Source organism: Calonectris borealis, chromosome 1, assembly GCF_964195595.1.
Source record: "Calonectris borealis chromosome 1, bCalBor7.hap1.2, whole genome shotgun sequence".
In the NCBI taxonomy this organism is placed as follows: domain Eukaryota; kingdom Metazoa; phylum Chordata; class Aves; order Procellariiformes; family Procellariidae; genus Calonectris; species Calonectris borealis.
In genome coordinates this window covers 186,714,509-186,738,918 of record NC_134312.1, presented here as the reverse complement: position 1 = coordinate 186,738,918, position 24,410 = coordinate 186,714,509, and the positions used below count along the sequence as shown (strand labels likewise).

General features: G+C 37.4%; 1 protein-coding gene across 16 annotated transcripts in view; it reads right to left on the bottom strand.

Moving 5' to 3' along the window:
• AKAP11 (A-kinase anchoring protein 11) overlaps positions 1-24,410 on the bottom strand; it is a 56,429-nt gene that overhangs the window by 7,860 nt on the left and 24,159 nt on the right. For 6 of the 16 annotated variants that reach the window (XR_012671590.1, XR_012671592.1, XR_012671593.1 and 3 more), the window contains 5 exons: positions 21,945-22,100; positions 17,295-17,408; positions 16,472-16,518; positions 13,882-14,042; positions 4,409-4,528 (listed from right to left, as the gene is read on the bottom strand). Coding sequence is in view for 5 of the 16 variants with exons in the window: in XM_075139355.1 (XP_074995456.1) it covers positions 4,409-4,528; positions 13,882-14,042; positions 16,472-16,518; positions 17,295-17,408; positions 21,945-22,100 (598 nt within the window). In the remaining 11 variants the exon portion in view is untranslated. The other 10 variants (XR_012671607.1, XM_075139356.1, XM_075139357.1 and 7 more) reach the window with 10 other exon arrangements.

Sequence of the window (24,410 nt, the reverse complement as noted above, 5' to 3'; positions counted from 1 at the left end):
CCATGACTTTACAAGAAACGACAGCGTGCTCAAAGCCAGTGAAATGTGTTTTATTTTAAGCCACTGCTAAAACAAGGACAAATTTAGTGCAACCTGGAGTTCATAATCTGAAAACTGAATATAATTAAATTACTAAAATGGCAAAACTCGTCACCATTATACAGTACAAGACCTTCATATTCATTGAGTACAGTTACATAAACATTTATAGTTATTCAAACTGCTTTTGGTATACAATTGCATCACTAACTGGGCTGTGAATTACTGTAACACTGCACAAATAAGCAGCAGTTCCAGCAAATTATAGTAAATTTTCGTATTAAATACTATTCAGACATTACAACAGAACAAAGGCCCTCTAAAACTACAACTCCAGCTATACAACAGGAATGTACAAAGATGGTACAAAATAAAGTGACTACAGTGGCTGGGCTCTATACTTGCCTCTTCAGAGCTCAAGTACAGTAAATGATTGACAGTAGTGGCTCTTGCTGAAAAGCCAAAATTCTTACACTAAAATAATTCCTGAATCTTGTATTTTTCTTTGCAAATCAACTGTGTAAAACTAGGGGGTTTTGCGCTGGTGACAGTGTTTACTACTTACTGTGTTCCCATCTCCAACAATACGTGGCTCTTTACAGAAAAGGTCCCAGACAAAGTTACATTAGAAAATGTAACATTTATAATCTGATACCATTTTTGAGAGACCTAATTAGTCTCGGAATGTGGGTTGCTGGGTTTTTGGGTTTTGTTTGGTTTTTAAAAAGCTTACACAATCTTTTAAAACTCAAGAAAAAAGATACTACACAAAATGCATGCAAGTACATTATCTTAGCTACTTTTTCACATCCTTATTTTGAGAGAGCAAATCCTCTTTAATTTTAGCATACGGGTTTGAGTTTTGTTTGGTTTTTATTTTAAGGCTTTATGCATACTTCTGTATTATTTATGCACCCCGTTCTGAATGTTTAAACTTGTTTTAAATATGGCCACTTTTAATTGTTAATTTATAGAGGGACTATTTTCAAAGTGCTTTTTCTACGGAATCTTACAAAACATCCAAACAGTTCAATTTTTCAGAACACCGAATGTATTTATGAAGTGTCTGAGGCAGGGTGTCTTCTGGAACAATAACACCATTGTATATATTTTCCTCAACTTAAAAATTAAATTACCAATTCAGGTTTCCCATACAGAAAAAATGCAAGATGAAACAAACTCTACCTTATTATGTTTGTTTATAAAGCAGAGTTGCCTGGTTTAAATGGACCAAAATGTGGCCCTTTATGTTTTTACAGTTTTCATTTACACTTCTGTATTTGGGGTCAGGAGTTTTAAATAAACTCAGTAATAGCGTAATTTAAGACTTGCGTTAGTAAAGAACAGCTTTCTCACTAATATGGCAGAGAGCATCAGTTAGATATAGTCAGAGTAAGGTTTCCCAAAGATTATTAAAATTATTAAATTATAATAATTTTGCCAGGCTAGTTTAATGCTTTCCCAATTTTGATACCCAAGGAGAAAAGTCAAGTCATCCAGAACAAATTTAAAACAATTTGTGTAGAAAATTGGTTTTGTTTTTTGTTTGTTTTAAGTAAAAATTGAAGTATTTGATAACATATTTTTCTCACGTAGATTTGGAGACTATGCTACTTTCCTCAAAGGCTAATAAATCAATTTATTCCTTAACATAACATGAATCAATAGTTACATAATGCATTTGATCCAGTCTGAAAACAAGATGCCATTTATAAAAAACATTTTTAGTGCAACTATTGTCTACTTAACTTTTTGAATAGTTGTAAGCTTTGGGAATCACACAATCTTCTGCCTTTCTCCAGGAAAGTAAATAAAAAGAAAAACCACTTCACCAACTTTTTAAAATCCAACATTCTGAATAGATCAGTTAAAAACTGGCCGTTCCTGTGGTGTTGTTTTGTTTGTTTTTTTCAAATGTACAGCTTTGTACATTTACAATACCTTCAGTATCTTTCTCAATTTGGTTTTGGACATGTACAGAGACACTGTACTAGTACTACTCTATCCTCATGTCCGGAAATCCCACTTGATGAGAATGCAAGAGTCCAAAACCCAGAGCAAAATTTAGTCCTGAGGCACTGTTTTTAGTATTTTATTTTCCTGACATTTCAATTTTATAGGTAAATTTGTACAAGTACATTATTGCTGTGTTAAAGGGAAGATGTTACAGCCAGAGAATGGTTTCAAATTTTTGTCTGAAACAACATCAAAAGTCAACCTTAAAAAAAAGGAAGAAAGGACTATGGGGTGGGGGATAAAAAAAAATCCAGACAACTTTTGTACAACTCTTCAAAAATATTCGTTACTAGTTCCATCTTCCAAACACAGGAATTAAGATAACTTCCCCCCACCCCCTGCTTGGGGCTCTAGAGAAAAATGATTCCTGATGCTTGGCATTGTATTACCTACAACAAGACAAAAGACCTTGTAACAGTTTTTGGTCTTTTTGTCACGTGGCATACATAGATCTTTCAATCAGTGAAATGATATATGAAGTGAGGTAATAAACTATAAGCATAACAGAATTTTAAGTTAGTGGTAAAAGTTTACATTATAAGTTCATATTGGTGAGATCTCATACACATAGATACATACACATATCTATGTGTGTATGCACATGTGAACACACATATGTGCATATACAAAAACGTTAAAAATCTTTAACTCAGTGAGAAATGTGAGCTTTGTGAGATCCAAGGCAGAAATCCAGATGACAAATGAGGACTAAAACAAACCAGGTCTCTGTAAAAAGACCAGTGGAATGCCTTCCTGAAACACAAAGACATTTGCAAGGAGACTGCTCTTGAGTTTACCAGTCTGACACCTCATAGTAATTTAGGGGGTAGGGGAAATCAGAATTGTATACATTCCAGTAAAATTCATGAATAGCTTTAGAGACTTTATGTCTCCTTGTTTGGGATCAGAAACTTCTGCACAGTATATTTTTTATATATATATATTTTATATATTATAATATATACCAACAGTATATTTTTCTATGAAAAAGCTACTAGATTCTTTAGTTCATCCAAAATAAGTAAGACTCCATGATTCTCTTGCAAGTGATACAAGTTTTGAGGTGGCAACCTTGTAATTAACAGCACGTGTCTTTTTCTCTCAAAGGATGTATAAAAAAACAAAACCCAAAAAGCATTTTCAAACCACAGGGTATGTAAAGGTCCAAATTTCCCTTCAGACAGAAAGGCAAGTCTGCAGCACTGGTGAGAAATCTGATTAGACTGCTAAAAACACTTGATTAAAAGTGCCTTTGAAAAAAAATATCAGTGAAGGTAGTTAAGATAAATGGAAAATCAATTTGCAAGAAATTTCCCCTCTATATTTTAATTAGCTTTCTCTGCTAAACGCTTAAGTGCTCACTGAGTAACAAAATTCTCTTTATTACTGAAGAGAAAATTCATATATGGAGGCTAAGAAATAAAGAATTAGACTAGTCATAAAGGTGGCCAAAATCCTCAGAGGAAGAAGTTTCTATCTGCTACTTTTAACACATCTATGTGACAGACTAACACACAAATTCTTTGACACAGAATTAATGTCATAGAAGTATCTGCATACAAAAAGCCTCAGTAAGAAATTTAGCAATTTAAACTTGATTGGCAAGCTTCAGGAAACCTTGCTGAAGAAGTATGTATGAAATTATGCTCAGCTACCCACTCTGCCCTTCTACCAGAAGTTACCAGCTCTATAGTAGTCAACAAAAGGGAACGTGTATTTGCACCTCAACAATTTCAGAGCAGACTCTCACATCTTCACATGAAGTTAAACTTGATAAAGATGGCTATGAAGGCTGTATTAAGGCGCTGCTTGGGCAGGTCACAATTTTGTTCCTGGCCATAGTGCCCTTAGGCACATAACACCCGGCCAACGTTGGTAATTTTTTCCATTGCCTGCAGCAAGGTATTCCAGAACAGATTTTTGCAGAACATCAGTGCTTTTAGTCCCGCTGTGAATACAGCACACATACAAGTGGGAAAAAGAGCTATCCTGGCACAGTGGGGATCCTGAATATCATGCCTGAGATCGTCTCCTCTGAACTACTATCATAGACAAGGGATTTTTTTCATAAATATTTCCATGGTCTGAACACAGCAGTAAATACAAGTTATGCATGGGTGGACAATACCGATTATGGACTGAATAAACATACCATGTGCACAGTATCACAAAGCACAGCACAGCTATTTTGACTTTCACCTCAAAGTCTTTTAAATGCTGACATTACTTGAACATTCATTAGTTGAATTTTACTTTACATATCTGTGTTCTTCCTATCTCCTTTCAAAAGAGGAATGAAGTGAACAGTATTGCATCTTTGGATTTTTCAGACATTTTCCAGAAGCCAACCAACCAAAGACTTATTTAGAGCTTGCTCTCCATCAGACGCCTTCTCTACCATTTCACAATATTTCAGCACTGCTTGCAAGAGATCTCCAACTTTCCAATCTCTCTCTCGCAGTCTTCTGGAAAGCTAAAGGGGAGGCAGGGAAACACAAAGCAAAATATTTTGACCAGCACATCCTGATTAACAGTTACAGAAGTTATTCTTGAAACATTAGCTCATAAGAGATCAGTTGTAATGAGTTAATCGTTATTCCCACATCTATAAAAACAAAAACTTCCGCAAGAATCAGGCACTCTTCTTTAGGGTAGTTTTCACAAAATTTTCTTCTGGAGGGAGCGACATTTTCAAATGATGTGGTGCCACAGGTATGAGGGCTGTGGTTCATCAAGACTGCAGAAAACAGGAAATTCTGAACACGAGATTAAGACATTTGCCACCCCTCCCATGCCAATAATGCACATATAAAAAGACAAAACTCAGTCTTAATAAAAGGATGTGGATTTTCCTTTCACAACATATAGTGTGGTTTGGGTGGCACAGATGCTACCCTCAATGAAAACAGTGTCTTCAGAGTTGGGAAATTATAACATCTTGGGGAAGAGAAAAAGGTGAGGGTTAAGTTAAACTACCACTTGGGAGCAGAGATCAGCGTAGCTGAAAACATTTTTTTTTTGCCCAGGAGTCCAAGCAAAATCTGCCTTTGCTTATGTGTCAAGCTCAGCTATATACGGAAGAAAGCCTGCCCTAAGACAAGGATGAATTTGCCAGTTTGCCCAGGAGTAAAAAAATCTTTTAGTTTAAAAAAAAACCCCAAACACAACAATAAAAAAAACACAAACCCAAACCCAAAACAAAACAAAAAAACCCCAAAACAAAACAAAAAGAAAAAAAACCCACAACACTCACACAAACAAACTTTATTCTCTGTCAGCTTTCTGGACAACTGTCAATGCTGTATTTAATAAAGACAATTTAGACACCCTACTTATTCCTTGGAACTGTAAAATTTTATTGTCTTTTATAGTCCTTACCATGATATTCTATAAACTAAGTTTTAAAAAAAGTCATAACAGCGTTCAGTGAAATAACTTCCACAGCTACAAAATTAAAAATTCATAATGTTTCTTCTATGAGACCTATCAGATTGAAATATGAAATTCTGTTAAACAAATGAAAAGTAAGATAATTTCTCTCTGCTTCTTCACATAGGTGATGTTCCAATTGCAACAAGGCAGGTGATGGAACTGACAGGAAGAGCGTGGGCATAAAAACATGTATAAAACAATTAACTTCTTGAGAAAACACTTAACTTGAACAAGCAAAGAAGATCCCCTCTAATCTTGAGTACAATATATCCTGAACACTGAAACTTTTTTCATATTTTCTACATAAAAGGGGACTGAAATCTGTAGTTATTTAAAAGAGAGCACAGGAAGCAAGAGTTTTATAGTCTACAACAGGCAATTTTGTAAATGGTGTTTGTTGGTTTATAAAAGAATGGTCATTTTTCTTATGCCAGAGGCAAGTGTGGCTAATGTCCAAAGACCTACTTAAGCAAATACAGTGTAAAATTTCTCTCCAAAGAAGATACCACCATGGTAAGATGACAGATTTGGCACATGGCTTCACTAATCTTTCTATTTTAATTTAGAGTTCAAAGTTCAGTCCCACTATTTCTTTAGCCAACTGATCTGCTTCTTACTGTCAGACAAGCAAAATATTGGAGTTTACTCAAAACAGACACCAAGTATCCTAAAACAGCTAGATAAGGTCTGATCAAAAATTGAACATATATGTTTTTTTTTAATCCAGGCACTTGCATATCCACACTGTCAGGCTTCTCAAAAAAGTTAAGACTTATCTATCCTAATTTACTGGCTTCTTGTTCTAGCTCCTAATAAATGTATTTTTTTTCATATACATAGGTATTCAACTTCTTTCTGCCTTGCTGAGCATAACGTGTATCTTTAAGTAAGGGTTCATAGTCAGTCGCAGCAAGTAATACCTTGCCTCATATATGCTAGGAGTATTTTTGTCTTTTATACAGCCACATCACATCAGTGGCTCATTACCCTGCTGTGATTAGCTAACACAAGCCTTTCCTCCCTTCCAGAACCCACCAACTGCTTATAGTGAAAATTACTGTTTTCAATGTGATCTAAAGCCCTGGTTCATTCCCCATGTAACTGAGGTAACTTTCCAAAGTACCTATGAGATGATCAAAACTGGCGAGAGACCAGTATATAGAGGCCAGTTTAGTTTTCTGCGGGGCTGTAGTGCCCTCTGGAGGTGCTTGTCTAGTTCTACTAGTGACAGAACTGAGCATGACTATTGCTAATTTAAGACCCTCAGTTTGGGTCAGAGATCACCAGGATCAGGCTGGGACTAACTGCAAGACTTCTTATTTTGTACTACTAAATATTTTTATTAATACAATCCTGAAAGAACAGTTTATTTTTAAAAGGACCTTAATACAATTACAAGCATCTTTTCAGAAAGTCTTCATTCTCTGAATTTATAATCTGAAAATTTTTGAAATATATTTTAACTTCAGAAACTAATCAAGTGATACTTGTATGCATCCTTATCTTTCCTATACAAGATTATTCAGACAGAGACTGTGCTCTGAAAATTCTGTACTTTCCTTTGAACTCTAAGAAACAGTGAGCAATGCTGAGTCAGACTGACACCACAGGTGAACTTCTCGGGTTTGGCAATTCAGTTTAGATACAAACAGCACAAAATGGACAAGGGCACAAGTCTGTAGAGAGGCAGTGTTATACATTCCAACCGGGAAATGTGATGGAATAAAAAAAGGAAGGTAATCCTTCCCTGCCTGTAGGAGCCGGGGGGAAACAGGATTTCAATTCATTTTAACATAATTGCATTTGGAGAACTAAAAATTAATCTATGAAACTGAGTGAATCAATTAACTATTTTAACATTTTCAGGACTGCATGACTACTGCCTGACTGAAGGTCTATATTTTGTCTTTAGGTGTCAACTCAGTATTAATTTATGACTGAAGTGTCAAGTAGAAAATTACAATTTTTTAGGAGAGCATAGATAATAGACACTGCTATTTTCCGGAGTGCTCTTCTCAGCATATTCTCTTATTAGAGTAGCTAGAGTGGTGTTCAGATACAGCCAGCTAATAATATCTCTCCTATGTGTCTTCAGGCATTAGCTCAAATAGTAGCATCACAACTTTGAAACCTACTAAGTCAGAGCTGGCAGAAGAATAAGACTCAAGGAAAAATCAAAAAACAGAGGCACCTGCCATCTACTTTTTGTCTTACCTGTTAGGTTGCAGTGTAAGATACAGGTCGATCTCTCACGTACACACACAAAGGAGATTACTATTAACAATTGTGGGTCCTACCGCTATTCTGCCTGAGTATTTGCGACACTGCAATCCATATATGACAAGCATGAAATAGATGGATAGATATTCAAAAGATGGCAAAAACAACTCATAAGGTCAGATGATTGTAGTCACTAAACTCAACTCATTCACATCAAAAGAAGTTCCCAGAATGCTGGGGCAGGCATGTGAGAACAGAGAAAGTGAAGTATTTTCTTCTTCATGTTAAGACACTTATAAACCATAACAGGGAAGGAACATAGGAATATAAGGATTAAACCCAACAATTTCAAATAAAAACAGAAATGGAGAAAAGTATTCTCAAACTGCCTTCTAGCTTATGAAAGCATGAAGTCCACTCTAAGTGTCAGAACTAATGTACAACAAAACATATTTCTGAAATAATTCTAAATCAAACATACCAACCTCCAGAAAAGGAGCATAGGGGATATATTTCAACTTGCCCAAAAGACATTTCCCAATTTTCTGGGTTATTTTAAAGAAGAATGCAAGACTTCCTACTCCCGAGAACGAATACATACACCACACAGTTACATAGCCAAAAGAAAAACAAAACTAGCATTGTTTTTCTGGGCTAGAAAGGGAGAAGCCACTCTTAGGAAAATTCAGCTGAGGTACAATCTGGACTGACGTCTAGGTCCCTTTCACACTCTTAGCACAAGTCTACAGTAACTAAGCACCACAGGTGCACACATTCATCTATCTAGTCATAGTGACCTCTACTTCCTGGTCGCTCCCTTCTTCTCCCGAAATGATGATTTAAGCTTTTGGAAAGCACCAAGTTGAAGACTCAGTACTAAATTTTGGAATGGAGATCAAGCTTTTCCTTCCTTAATATACTGATATGCATGTTAACTTATTTTTGCCAGATTTTAATTATTAAAAACATACTAATGGCATCATGTTAATACTTTTTCACATGTTAATAGGTCACAAAATAAAAATATTTGATAATTTATCATTCCTATCAACCTCATCATCAGAGACAATACCTATGTATCTGTTAAGTTAGCCTTTCAGCAGCCAGGTAATGTTAAAACACTTCCTTGGTAGATGATTAAAAAAACATAAGTCAAATGTTATAAATGCCAGATTATCATGTGCAGTTTGGTGTGTAGCCCAAAGGAATAATTTTTACGATTTTATAGAAATAAGAAGTTTCTCTTACATGTTTGTGATGGAAATACTCACATCAGTACACATACCAAAATTTTGACCCTTCCCTAAGAGACGCTAATCATAAGCATAGAATCATTTAGGTTGGAAAAGGCCTTTATAATCATCGAGTCCAACAGTTAACCTAGCACTGCCAAGTCCACCACTAAACCATGTCTCTAAGCACCACAGCTACACGTCTTTTAAATACCTCCAGGGATGGTGACTCCACCACTTCCCTGGGCAGCCTGTTCCAAGGCTTGACAACCCTTTCATTGAAGAAATTTTTCCTACTGTCCAATCTAAACCTCCCCTGGCACAACTTGAGGCCATTTCCTCTCGTCCTATCGCTTGTTACATGGGAGAAGAGACCAACACCCACCTCACTACAGCCTCCTTTCAGGTAGTTGTAGGGAGTGATAAGGTCTCCCCGGAGCCTCCTCCAGGCTAAACAACCCCAGTTCCCTCAGCCACTCCTCATAAGACTTGTGCTCTAGACCCCTCACCATCTTCGTTGCCCTTCTCTGGACACGCTCCAGCACCTCAATGTCCTTCTTGTAGTGAGGGGCCCAAAACTGAACACAGTATTCGAGGTGCGGCCTCACCAGTGCCGAGTACAGGGGGACAATCACTTCCCTAGTCCTGCTGGCCACACTATTTCTGATACAGGCCAGGATGCCGTTGGCCTTCTTGGCCACCTGGGCACACTGCCGGCTCATGTTCAGCTGGGTGTCAACCAGCACCCCAGGTCCTTTTCCTCTGGGCAGCTTTCCAGCCACTCTTCCCCAAGCCTGTAGCGTTGCCTGGGGTTGTTGTGGCCGAAGTGCAGGACCTGGCATTTGGCCTTGTTGAACCTCATACAGTTGGCCTCAGCCCATCGATCCAGCCTGTCCAGATGCCTCTGCAGAGCCTTCCTACCCTCAAGCAGATCAACATTCCCGCCCAGGTTGGTGTCATCTGCAAACTTACTGAGGGAGCACTCAATCCCCTCGTCGAGATCATTGATAAAGAGACTAAACAGAACTGGCCCCAATATTGAGCCCTGGGGAATACCACTTGGGACCGGCTGCCAACTGGATTTAACTCGATCCACCACCACTCTTTGGGCCCAGCTATCCAGCCGGTTTTTTACCCAGCGAAGAGTACGCCCATCCAAGTCATGAGCAGCCAGTTTCCCCAGGAGAACGCTGTGGGAAATGGTGTCAAAGCCTTTACTGATGTCTAAGTAGACAACATCCACAGCCTTTCCCTCATTCACTAAGTGGGTCACCTGGTCATACAAGGAGATCAGTCAAGCAGGACCTGCCTTTCATAAACCCATGCTGACTGGGCCTGATCACCTGGTTGTCCTGTACATGCCACGTGATGGCACTCAAGATGATCTTCTCCATAACCTTCCTCAGCACCAAGGTCAGACTGACAGGCCTGTAGTTCCCTGCATCCTCCTTCCGGCCCTTCTTGTAGATGGGCATCACATTGGCAAGCCTCCAGTCAACTGGGACCTCCCCGGTACGACAGGACTGCTGATAAAGGATTGTGGCTTGGTAAGCACTTCTGCCAGCTCCCTCAGTACTCGTGGGTGGATCCTAGAGCCTAATTCTTTAAACTTCAGCTTTCTCTTTGGTCACATATTGAATTCAATCCATAAAACCAAAATAAAGGCACCTAAAAATGAAATAATGTTACTGAGCCTTCTTTCTTAATAGTTTTGGTTGCAGTTCCTTACAGAATAAAAATACACTTAATATTTAATTAAAACCTAAACTTCTTTCTGATAAGAAAGGACAAGAAGGACATTGAGGTGCTGCCCAGGTGTCCTAGTTTCGGCTCTTGGGTACGTGAGCATCTACGTGACGTACTTTTACAGGCAGGTTCTCTACTCAGGCAGCAATATCTTGCCACAACGCGGTGGCCCGAATAGGAAACCCCAGGTGCCCAGGAATCTTGGAGGTGATCACGAACTGGCCAGAAGGCAAAGATTTTGGAATATCCCCAGAGAAGGAGGTGATACGTGCTGAAGAGGCCCCACTTTATAATAAACTACCAGAAAATGAGAAGCAATATGGCCTGTTCACTGATGGATCCTGTCGCCTTGTGGGAAAGCATCGGAGGTGGAAAGCTGCTGTATGGAGTCCTACACGCCAAGTTGCAGAAACTGCTGAAGGAGAAGGTGAATCGAGCCAGTTTGCAGAGGTGAAAGCCATCCAGCTGGCCTTGGACATTGCTGAACGAGAAAAATGGCCAGTACTTTATCTCTATACTGACTCATGGATGGTGGCAAATGCCCTGTGGGGGTGGTGGCAGCAGTGGAAGCAGAACAACTGGCAGCGCAGAGGTAAACCCATCTGGGCTGCCGCATTGTGGCAAGATATTGCTGCCCGGGTAGAGAATCTGGCTGTAAAAGTACGTCACGTAGATGCTCACATACCCAAGAGTCGGGCCACTGAGGAACATCAAAACAACCAGCAGGTAGACCAGGCTGCTAGGATTGAAGTGGCTCAGGTGGATCTGGACTGGCAACATAAGGGTGAATTATTTATAGCTCAGTGGGCCCATGACACCTCAGGCCATCAAGGAAGAGATGCAACATATAGATGGGCTCGTGATCGAGGGGTGGACTTGACCATGGAGACTATTGCACAGGTTATTCATGAATGTGAAACATGCGCTGCAATCAAACAAGCCAAGCGAGTAAGGCCTCTTTGGTATGGAGGACGATGGTTGAAATACAAATATGGGGAGGCCTGGCAGACTGATTATATCACACTCCCACAAACCCGCCACAGCAAGCGCTATGTGCTCACCATGGTGGAAGCAACCACTGGATGGCTAGAAACATACCCTGTGCCCCATGCCACTGCCCGGAACACCATCCTGGGCCTTGAAAAGCAAGTCCTGGGGCGACATGGCACCCCAGAAAGTCAGACAACGGGACTCACTTCCGAAACACCCTCATAGACACCTGGGCCAAAGAGCATGGCATTGAGTGGGTCTATCACATCCCCTACCATGCACCAGCCTTGGGAAAATCGAACGATACAATGGACTGCTAAAGACTATGCTGAGAGCAAGGGGTGGTGGGACATTGAAGCATTGGGACACACATTTAGCAAAAGCCACCTGGTTAGTCAACACTAGGGGATCTGCCAATCGAGCTGGCCCTGCCCAATCAAGACTCTTACGTACTGTAGATGGAGATAAAGTCCCTGTCGTGCACATAAGCAATATGCTGGGGAAGACAGTCTGGGTTACTCCTGCCTCTGGCAAGGGAAAACCCATCCGTGGGATTGCTTTTGCTCAAGGACCTGGGTACACTTGGTGGGTGATGCGAAAGGATGGGGAGGTCTGGTGTGTACCTGAAGGGGATTTGATTTTGGGTGAAAATAGCCAATGAACTGAATTTTAAGATGCCAATTGTTATATAATATTGTATATCATTATTTCTATGGTTGCTATCAATGGTATAGCAGTGAAAATCACCCAGATTAACGAAGAATGAACTAACTCTGATGAAACCGAGCGAAGTGCAACGATGATAGAACTGGACGAGTGCAGCAGTACCGAAATGAGAACTGGCTTCAGGATGCAACAGCCAAACACCACACACCATCTCTCTGGCCCTGAAAGACTGTTATGACAGATGGAGCCCAAAGTCGTGGACTAAATGAACTCAATGGACATTTTAGAGGGATAGTCCATAAACTAAGGGAATGATATCTGTGTGTGCATATATATATGTGTATCTATAAAAAGAAAGATAGTGGTGATTAACTGAAATGTATCGAAAAATGTGAGACCTAAGCACAACGTAAATGGTATAGAGTAAGGGGTGGATACTGTTCTAGTTTCAGCTGAGATAGGGTTAAATTTCTTCCTAGTGCTGTGTTTTGGATTTAGTATGAGGAGAATGTTGATAACACACCGATGTTTTCAGTTGTTGCTAAGTGCCCTCCTAGTCCAAGGACAGCTCCCGTGCCTACTGACTGAGCTAGGTACTCAAGACGGGAGGGAACATAATCAGGACAGCCAGCCCAGCTGGCCAATGGGGTATTCCATACCATGCGATGTCATGCTCAGTATATGAATGGTAGGCGTGATCCAGGAAGTACCGATCGTTACTTGGTTATCGGTCAGTGTGGGTGGTGAGCAATTGCATTGTGCATCACTCATTTTGTATATTTTATCATTATCATTATTTTCCTTTTTTCTGTTCTATTAAACTGTCTTTATCTCAACCCACGAGTTTTTCTCACTCTTACCCTTCCGATTCTCTCCCCGTCCCACTGCGGGGGCGGGGGGAGTGAGTGAGCGGCTGCGTGGTATTTGGCTGCCTGCCAGGTTAAACCAGGACACCAGGACAGTGGTTGAGTCACCATCCCTGGAGGTATTTAAAAGACGTGTAGATGAGGCACTTAGGGACATGGTTTAGTGGGCATGGTGGTGTTGAGTTGATGGTTGGACTTGATGATCTTAGAGGTCTTTTCCAACCTTAATGATTCTATGATTCTATGTGCATTTGCCAGCAAAAAAACCTGAAGCAGAACATCAGAACATTAAGTTAGAAATTAATTTGCATGAGCAAGTTCTCAGAAAGATTCAATTTATAGATAATTAAATACTAAGTAAAAAATGTTTGAAAAAATATATTTTTCACTAAACAAAAATGCTGTAATTGTATGCTCTTTGGAGTAAAACAAAGAAAACTTGTGAAAGAAGTTTACTCAGCTTTGATTAATACTGTTTTATTTATGGTACATGCACAGGCTAAACAGACTGTTCCACTTTGACCTCTAAGGATTTGAATAATGATTTTCCTCAACAGCAAATATCTCATTATTATTGAGTGGCAAATAAAGTAATAACAGCTGGTGTATCACAGCTAATGGAAATCAACCAAATCCTTCCCCTTCCCCACCACCCATCAGATGCAAGTACTTACAAAGACAAATTCCCTTGTAGCAGTGTCATGAAAGTGAAGATCAGACACCTCTGTTTCAGAAGCTGCCAGCCACTGGAGTGCTGCTCTGAGCTGGGGGTCCACTAGATTTGGTTCCAGATCAATATTCGCTATTGCTAAAGTCTTTCGTATTTGCTCCAAACCTAACATTAAAAATAAAATTATCAAATCTATAGCTTCAAATTGTTTCCAAAAAGTCTCTGTAGTTTACTGTTTAGACTATATTATCTTAAAAACCTCAATTTAGTACACACAGATAATATGAAAGGAAAAAATCATGCTGGTCTTGGTCTGAAGTGTTTCTGTACTTTCACATAAGGAAGTACTGTTTATCCCATTTACAATTGTACACATAGTTGAGTATTAAAAGACATCTAAGCTTTAATGTATATTCCAAAAGACAAGAAATTTAACACAGCCTTTCATAAACTGGACAGCAATAGCTCCCACCCATCAGTCACTTCCATTTCCAACTGCTATTTTTTGCTATGCCTTCATCTACTAAATTTTTTAAAAGTGTGTATTTCAGAATTCTTTCCTGTACAGGCAGACTGATCAGCCTGCCTCTGAGTTTTTCTAAAATATAGTGCTGTTTTTACTGAGGCCTATCCAATATTTCAACTTCCTTTACAGCATGAGTTCCAAAAATTAACACAGTATTGAAAGAACAGTTGCATTATTAACACAGAGAAACTACAGTATTGTTGTCTTCTGTTCCCACTCTGAATTTTTGTGTCCAGCTATCACAGTAATCATTTGGCACACTCTCAGAACGAACTAAGCATATGTGTAGTGCTCTCCAAGTTGTTCTTTAAGTCTCTACTTCCAGAGTACTGGAATTAACTCTCTAGAAACAAGGAATATATTTGCAATAAGAACATATGTTCATGTGCAGTTTACCTCAATCTCACTACTCTTTCAATCAAGCTTATGAAAATTGAGGTACATAAGGTATTCATTCTTAACTGGCCAAGTTAAGCAAGATGAAATAGATTCCCCCAAGGGGGGGAAGGGGGGTGTGTATGTGAAAGAGAGAGAAGATTAACTAGTGGCATTGTCAACATAAACATGCTTTTGGTGGATAACAGAATATTTGTCTAGAAGGCCCAAAGCCTAACATCTTTATAGGAGAAAGAATCAATTATAAAAAAACTTATGACACGTAGTGGTTGGAAAGCATTGTGGTAATGTATCACTGGGAAATTTTGATATATTTTTTACTTTTATAAAATAGATGTACATTTTGTAATAACAAGGCTTTGTTTCAAATTCGTTGGTGAACAAGGTGCAGTCAGCTTAAAAAAAGCCAGACATTTCTAGATTCGACATCCAAACATACAGGACCAGGTACAAAGGTCTTCTACCTAGAATACTGTTTAAATGATCCTACAATGAAAGTAACAGAAAGTGTCTTTTCAAAACAATAGTGAGATGGTGAAGAAATTAAAGTGGAAAAATTTCACTAGAAAATCCTTAATACAATATAAAGCAGTCTGTTGCACTCCAGGAGACACCTAAACTGTGTAAAGAAACGAAATCAAGCACTATGTTATCGAGCAATTTGAACATTTGAGATGCTAGAACTTTTTAAAGTCGAGACCAAAAGAAAGCAATGGTATATTGATAACCTAGGTGGAACCTACAGAGCAGAAAATATTTTAATTATAATTATTTTCTGAGGAAAAATACTAAATAATTTAGTTTAATTTCCTTATAACCTTACAGTCAGATCTGATTTAAAAAAAAAAAAATTAAGAGATGTGGTTCATTTCCATATATTTTTCCAGGAGTTAAAAAAAAGGAAAAAAAGAAATAACCACAGATATTTCTGCTTACATCAAGACTATTTGAAGATGTGCAACATGGCTGAGTGGGTAGCAGAGGTTTCTTGAAATGCTTATTTCATCTTCAGAATATACCCAACACAAAGAAAAGCTCTGTTACAACTTGCTCTAACATCAGCTCATCTTTAAATCAGTCTCATACACTATGTATTCAGGCTGTTCTCATTTGAGTTAACAACCTTTGGCACTTCAATCAGACTGGAACCAGTGCAGAGATTATCTACAAACCAGAAAGCTGTAACAAGACTCTGGATAGACCCTATTTTATATTTCACTAAGAAGAAAGAGATTATAGCAAATGGATTGTATCCAAATTTTTCATTGTTTCTCATGACTCCTCTTCCAAGGTTAATATGGCCAGTTTGAATACCTTCTTCAGTATCTCAAACATAGCCATGCAGATGCACTGCCACGGCTCCTTATCAAGTATTTTACAAAGATGTTATTCCATGCATATAAATTTACACTTTCAACAAGCTGATCAGAGTGCACTACCTTAAGTTACTAAGTACATGTGTGAGCATCAGAGACTAGCAATTCCCAAAGAGGTGTATGTAGGGTATTAATCTAAGAATATATTCTGACACTTGACTGACATGCATTATGATGAATAGTGATAATAGGGTTGTCACCTTGTTTTGCGGACTACAAAAGCAAAGAATTAACAAAAATAATTCATATAGAGTGCACAGGTCAAGAACAGTTGTATATGCTGGAATTGACATTACCTTCTACAGCATCCTTGGAGTCCTCATCTTTATCTTCTGTTCCATCACTGTATTTTAAAAATAAAACAAAAATATTAATACAATCTAATATATGCACAATAAATGCAGTCAATCCTAGACTGTAATGAAGTTTAAAGGTCAGGAAGATCGTAGAAGAATTAAGAAGTGATCATGAAAAGAAGCTTTGCTTCTCACACCATTTCATGTTGGAAACAAATTTATCATGAACTTCACAAGATTTGCTCTTAGGGAAAGAAGGGAGAAGAGAGAAACAAGAGAAGGGTGTTAAAAAAAAGGATTGTAATATGAATACATTTTAAAATAAGAAGAAAACTTACTGATTTTATTTAAGTAGGACAGTTTAGTTTTGCTTCATATGTGAAAAGGTTGAGCCATCTTATGTCACAGGTATGAACAGGTATAGGTTATTCAAAGCTGTAAGTCATAAATGTTCTACAAAAATCAATTACCAAGCAATTTTGAAATTTTCCACAAGCTAAAGGAAAGAACAGAAATCCTGTAGGAAGCAAGCTCTAGTTTGCATGAAAAAGTAAATCTAAAGACTTGTAAAACTGCAAGCAAGAACATGCACAAAAGGGATCTCTCATTTTGCAAGCAGAATACATTCATGAGTTTAGCACAGCAAAATTTAACCATTCAGTATGGATTAATTAATAAAAAAAATCATATTGTGATTAAGTGAGGAGAGTGTGAATAATGTATCAGCATAAAAAAATGCACTGTATTTTTATTTTCCAAAATGATGATTTCATGCATTAATTATGAGGAACCCATCTGGTTTATATTTCTCAACTCAACCAACCTGTCTGATGTTGGAAAGGATAAATTCTCCTCATACATATCCCCTTCTAAACCAAGACTGCTCCAGCTACTGCTGTTACCATTACTGCCAGGAGAAGAAGAGAACACAGCTGAACTAGAAAAGAACAACAGCTCAAACTAGAACCTTCATTTTCCTTAGAGTTGTTTTGTCAAGACATTTAATGCAAGAGCACTGAAACTTCCTAAACAGGTTTGCTGGAACAGAGTACAAACATGATTGTCAGTGCTATTCAGAGCAGCAATGTGCACAATAATGCAAAACTGGTAAGTTTCAGTACACAGGTGAAAGTATTCATTTGTACTCATTAATTTTCCAGATCAGTGCTAACAGTAATTCTGTCCTCAGGTCTAAGCACATTGCTTGTTCTTTATACAAGCTCAACAATTTCAATATGATTACTCATAGGAATATGGATTACAACTATAATATTGCTTAAGGACTAAGAGTTCATAAAATTATACATTGTGAAGACAACTGCACAAATAAAATCCTTCCATGTCATTCCAAAAATCCAGTAATGATCTCTAACAGCCTGATGAGAAGGAATTCTTAGAGCAAATAAAAGAATTTTTTTTTTTAAATTCTGAATATTGTTCTACAAGCTAATCTTTTAAAAATAGGGGGGTTTATAGATCAGTGAATACAATACTAAAAAGATTACTTCACTCACAGTTCATAAATATACTGCATTTATTCCATGACTACATTCAAGCCAATGCAAAGAACTGAAAAAATCGGGCATGTCCTTACACTGGTATACTTTAGGCATTATAATTAGCAGAGTTTGTTAAGCCTGTGCTTATGTACAAGACTGAGCTACTCATATGATAAAATCTCTGTTCCCCAACTTCATACCTCCCCCAGAGCACGTCTAGAAGCCTTCCAACAATAGGATTTCAAGATAACCAGCATTCTTTCAGAAAGCTAGATTGTCTATTATAGATGGTTTGACAAGACATGAACCAACTCCAGAGAACAACAGCTGCAAGAAGATGTTTTCTTCACCTAAGTTTTTTGTGACTGTTAAAGCTGCTCTTTTCCACTCATTCCACTCAAGGCAAATAGTAAAATTTAGAACCACAAATGGTGGAAAGAAACATTTCAAAAGACAGACATGAATCTCTTTCAAGAATCTGCCAGTAACAGCATCACCTATGAGTGTCCTTTGCTTTCCAGTATGCCTGCTTGGATCCTAATTTCAAAACAGTAACAGCAGGTTAGCAAGCCTGCAATATGAACATACCCTAATGGGGGGGGAAGAAGGGGGTGGAATTAAAAAGTTGCAGGTGCTTCACTCAGCACATTATTGCTTATTTAGATTACATGTGCAAAGTACAATCAAACAGTTCTCTCATTATGCAGAAAAGAAAAAAAGAAAATTGAAGAGCAGAAGCTTCCAAAGAAACCAACTTCATTTGCACAGAAAATGTAAACCTGGTCTTAAGAACATTTCTCAAGCTACTATGTGAGGCTATCACAGCATATATGAAATATTACATCTGGTTTGAATTACATGTATAGAAAAGACTTAACATAGCCTGTTGATACCAATATTTTGCACTCAAACAGCCTCTTTCACTGAAAGTCATAGATGCATAACATAAGTGGAAGTAAAAGCTGCCCCAGTTCTCGGACTAAAGGAAAAAGTATTTGCAACCTAACAGAATGACCTCCTGCATACTACTATTCTGATTAGGTAAGAGATTAATGTATTTTACAGAGGTCAAACTTGGTCTGAAATAATCATATATTTAACCATATGATTACAATACATAGCAATGTATTAGACTTTTTTGTAATGTGACCTTTATTTTCTTGTAAGATGCCAAATTAACAGCCTTGAAAATAAAGTCCTGCAACCATAGAACAAGCAATAAACAGACAAAGGCATTATAATGCTTCTATAATGCTTCATGCAGCTCTTCAACACGAGCCAGCAGAAGAATTACAAGAAAAACTTTCAACTTTTATATATATATACTATATATATGGGAACTATAACTCAGATCATCTGCTTTGAGATTCTGCATTATGGACATAGAGTCAAAGACAAGAGGCTTCTGCTCTGAATTATAACCTAACCTGGATGCTCTGATTCATCCCCTGGAAAAGCCTATGCCTATGTGTATGCCTATACTTATACATTAACTATAGAGAAAGCTTCAGACTATTTTATTTCTAATGTAAGTTGCTGATGTTAGGCACACAAAGCGCATGATACAAGCGCTCCCCTGCATAATACCAAGTCCGCTAAAGAACTTTCATTCCTATTTACATTCAAATGGAACTGCAAGGATCATGCTTTGATAATTCTTTCCAAGTTGTCTTGCTCTCTTGTTTACACATAGTTTAATCCTCTGTGAAGTACTGAAATACAATTTTATATTGATCTGAGAAGCAGAGGGCATGTATGATTTCAACAGAGCTACTACAAAAAATGTCCTTTTTTCCTGAAGTAAAGCAAAGCTAGGTAAATTGAACTGGACCTCTGTAGCTTGTATTGTCGTGTTGCTTTCTGGGGATTGTGATCCTGTGTTCCAAAAAAAATTTCAACTACCATTAATGGAATCTCTATCTATTATGAAGATAATTTCCAAAATGTCAGCTAAAGGAGTCTCAAGTACCAGTATCCATCGAATACTGCAAACGGCCTGGAAAATACTGGGGGAAGGGAGAGGTTCTCCCCCACGATGTTCACTAATGTTCACTTAATGTCACTTAATTATATTGTACCATTACTACAAACAAATTGGTCTAAGGATACCTAGTACCTCAAAGATGGTACAAGTAAGACTGCTGACAGCGTCTCAGACACAAGGAAACCACTTGCATTAAGAAATAGCTGCCAGGGGAGCAATGCTACCTGACAGTACATTTAAATGTTTCAAATTGACATGGCTTACATATAATCAGCACAATATTTTTTAAATAGATGGCCCTGATTAAAAAGAGGAGATAAAAGCAATACATCTTCATCACTGCCATGCAATTTTTTATTTCCTTAGGAGATGCTAACACTGTTCCACAAACGGTGTTATTACTGAATCTTGGTTTGTTACAAAAGGTCTCCCCCCAGCCTGTATCTTTTTACTCAGGGCAATAACCCCAGATGCTGTCACTTCCACCTACTAAACCTCAGCAACGCAAACAAACCCATGTGCTGTTAGCAATCCACGGTTACTTTTGTAAAACTAGCTGATCAATTTGCGCATGCCAGTTTCTTCTGCCCAACACCTTGCTATCCAAACCATGCCTCCCCTTCTCTGAGTTAAATGCTAATTTAGGTCATTCTTCCTCTAATGAGACACAGATTTTCTTGCAAGTTATAGAAATCACTTTCTTTATCATTCCCAAAACAGATTTAAATGAAAACAAACAGCAAATACAACACGGGCACTACAGGTCCAGCCATTTTTTAATATTTTTTTTTTCCCAGCATCAAATAACCTGTATTTTATTCACTATTTGTAACTGCCAATATGCTGAATATTCTGCATTCTATTCTGAATTTCAACGTGTAAGTCTAACTCATTTTCACTCATTCAACAGATGATGTTTTATTAAAATAACTTTAAGGCAATATATTCTCTTACAAAATTATTCAGTTGTATGAGTGATAAATTACAGTAGTGGTTTGATTAAAGTATTCAGTTAAACAAAACATGAAAAATATTGTAGATATTTAAGTGAGTAGTTTCACTTTGATACCAAATAACCTACTTATACATTACATAAGGAAACACATCTCCCATATTTTCTTTAATCTCAGTGATGCTGGAAGTACTAACTAAAAAGAAAAAACCTCTCCCCCATTTCCGCTATTCTTCAACAGAAACGCTGAACCTTCTACAGTAACATAAGTGGTATATCAGTCATAAAAAATTAAGTTTACTCATTCCTCATATATTCCTCATATAGAAGTTCGGCCCACAACTCTCAATATAATCTTCCCTGGCAACAGGCAGAGACATTGCAGATTTTTAAAACTCCCATTCCAATCTTTGTTAGTTATCAATCAGCCAGGGGAAGTGTAATGAGAAGCTCTGTGGAAAAAGTTACTACTCTGAACAGGTAATTTCCAATATTACACACCTGTAAGCTTGTCATTAGTCGCACATAAATACTCCACCAATATCAGTTAGAACAGCTTATAAATTCAAGTCCCAAAAAAGATAAAAATAGTTGTTAAAGCTCCTCATGCAAATTAAGCTCATATTACTTCTTTTCAAGAATAGATGAATTTACATAAAACACATTCTCAATGATTAAGTTTTAATATTTCAGAGCACAACTTATAAACAGTACTTTCAAGTTGTATTTTATACATGGCAGTTGTTTTTAAAACAACTGCATCTTTTGCTAATACTTAAATTATCTATGTATAGTTTTACTTGATGTGACTCCCTGACACCAATGACAACGCATACTCCACATATTTTACAGAGTGTACAGTATGAACATTCATGGGCAATCACAAACATAATGTTAGAGCCATTTTTAATAATAAAGTCATTGTGTATTGAAGAGAAAATAATCTCTTTTCCCCCAACCCCCAGGAGAAAACCACTTGATGCCAAGTTATTTGATGTCAAGATAACTGTTTAACTATACTAACATGTTTATAGTTACCTGTCACTGAGGTGAAGAAAACTGCTGCTCTCATCAGGATGTTCATCTTCAAAACTTAGATTGGACCAACTCCCAGTGCTATCATCACCAATACTAAGACTCAACTGCTGGCTAACAATAGATTCAACAGAGTGAAATCCTTCTCTTCCAACAGAGCTAAACAAAAATTTAAGACAAAAAATTCACTGCATTTCATGTTGATCCGTGTTAGTACATTTACAGCAATTTAACACCATTTCAAAGATATTAAATTCCAAGGAAAAAAAAAAAGAGGGGAATCCATTAATTTGTACCCTATTCTCAACACAAGAAATGGAGCAACCAAATGAATTTGAAACTTCAACAGGCTTAGGTCAGAGATTGCTATTTGGAATTCTTTCACTGAAAGACAAAGGGAGCAGCACAAATAATTCTCTCATTTGGAAGATTATTTGCCATAAAGCATAGAAGGCATTGTAGCCTTACAGACTGTATATCAAGGTACACTTTTCAAGCAGAAGGCTTACCATTTTTGAACTTGTTCACCACAGGACAGTTTGACTATTGTTCCCTGCCTGCTTTCGGCACAACCAGCTAGGTGCTCTGCTATTGTAGGCAAAGTACTTAAGTACACGCTGCTGTTTAAAATGTTAGGATTCATTTTTTTAAAAAGGTCTTTCTGTAGATAAAGATTTCTCTCCCTGCCTCAGGAAAGTGTAGCAACGCATGACTTGTACAGAATTTTTCCCTCAGGAAATAAATTTAAATTTTTTTATGCAAAAAACAATCAAGCAGGTATGCTCAATAAAAAGTAGTCTTTAGAAGACACTTCAAAAGATCCAGTCTGATAACTTTAAAGAAGTCTGAACTCCTTATAAAAAAAGTTACAATATGAGAACACGCAGTTATGAACTAAATTTCAGGGGCAAACTGTGACTATCTACATACAGATGAAGTGGTAGAAAGTTCAAGAAAAATGATCATCCTGCTACCACCATAGCAAGCAGCCACAGTAACATTCACTAGTTAAAAAGCCAACCTTACCCACATTACTGGCAACACTTTGCTCCAGTGAGCAAAAATTTGTGCAGACAAGTATGTAGCTTGAATTGGAACCCATCTAGGTAATACAAAGGTGATTTTTTCCCCATCTTTATTTACAGTTATACCAGCACTAGCAGTAGTTCTTTTCACCACACGAGGCAGCTTCTCAAGAAACTTATGCATTACATACCACACATGAGATGACAATGTAAGAAACATTTATAAATTTTGTCATAGTAAAACCCTAGTATTGCCACCCTGTCTATCTCTTGAACCCTGCATTTTATTGCTGTCATATTCTAACTAGAATTTTTAAATAATATTTTAAAGAAGTGATTCAGAAACAAAGTGTCATCTTTGATACTGTAGGTATAGAAAAACATCACCACATTACTTTTTTTTTGTCACACACTGAGTAATGACTCAACCCTGTTGTGCAGAAAGCCACAATATACATCTTATGAGCACTTTCATGCTGCTAATATATAGGTGCTTCATATCAAACCTTGAAAAATTTAGTTCAGCCCCACTGTAGCCTTTAGCCACTGAACATACAAAAATAAATTTTATTATTCATCACGATGCCCCTCTAGAAATCAGGAAAAGAAACCTGTAGATAGTGTGAGGAATTCCCTCACAAAAAAGTATGAAAATAAATCTTACTATAAATTGGAAAAAACAACATGGTAAAGATTGCTCTTGGACCTGAAGAAGAGATTTCAAGTCACCCTGATCACTGCACAGTCTGTTTTAAGAAATGGTTCCTGTTCACCGCAAAGTTACTGTGGCACGTATTTCCTATTTATAGGCCTATTAAAGGAAGCGTATATTAGCCTTTGCTAAATATACAAGAATTTGAAAGTCAGTTCCTTGTCTATTGTATTCCTATTTTATAAGCTAAAGTGTGTTTTAGTAAGTTGTTTTTTCTTAAAGTAAGGGTTTGTGGTTTTTTTCCCGTTAATAATAAGGACACTATCACAACACAGCCATAATCAAAATAAAGCCTTCATACTATAAAGCAATGGCTAGTTTGGCCAGTACCAGATGTTGGTCCCACTGACAAAAGCAAAAATAAATTACTTTTATTTTTTAGTGCAGAAGAGGAAATACAGGTAGGGAACAAACCTGGATTCTGTCATAGCTCACAGATCAACAAAACCTGTAAGGTCTACTATTCTCTATTGTAGGTAAAAATAACAGCATTTCAAGTTGAAATAATAAGTTCCACTTACTAGTCACCTACTGGAATATATGCATGCTGATATACACAGAAACCTTGGTTTCAAGCTCACACAGGTGGAAAAAAGTCTTTTTTTTCTAGTTCTGAATCATTTAAATATCACCAGAGGAATAAAAAGAAAACATGCAGAACATAAAGTGTGTATTTCTAAAAAAAAAAAAAAAAAATTCCTTCTGAGCACATATTTGTATTAACAATCCTCT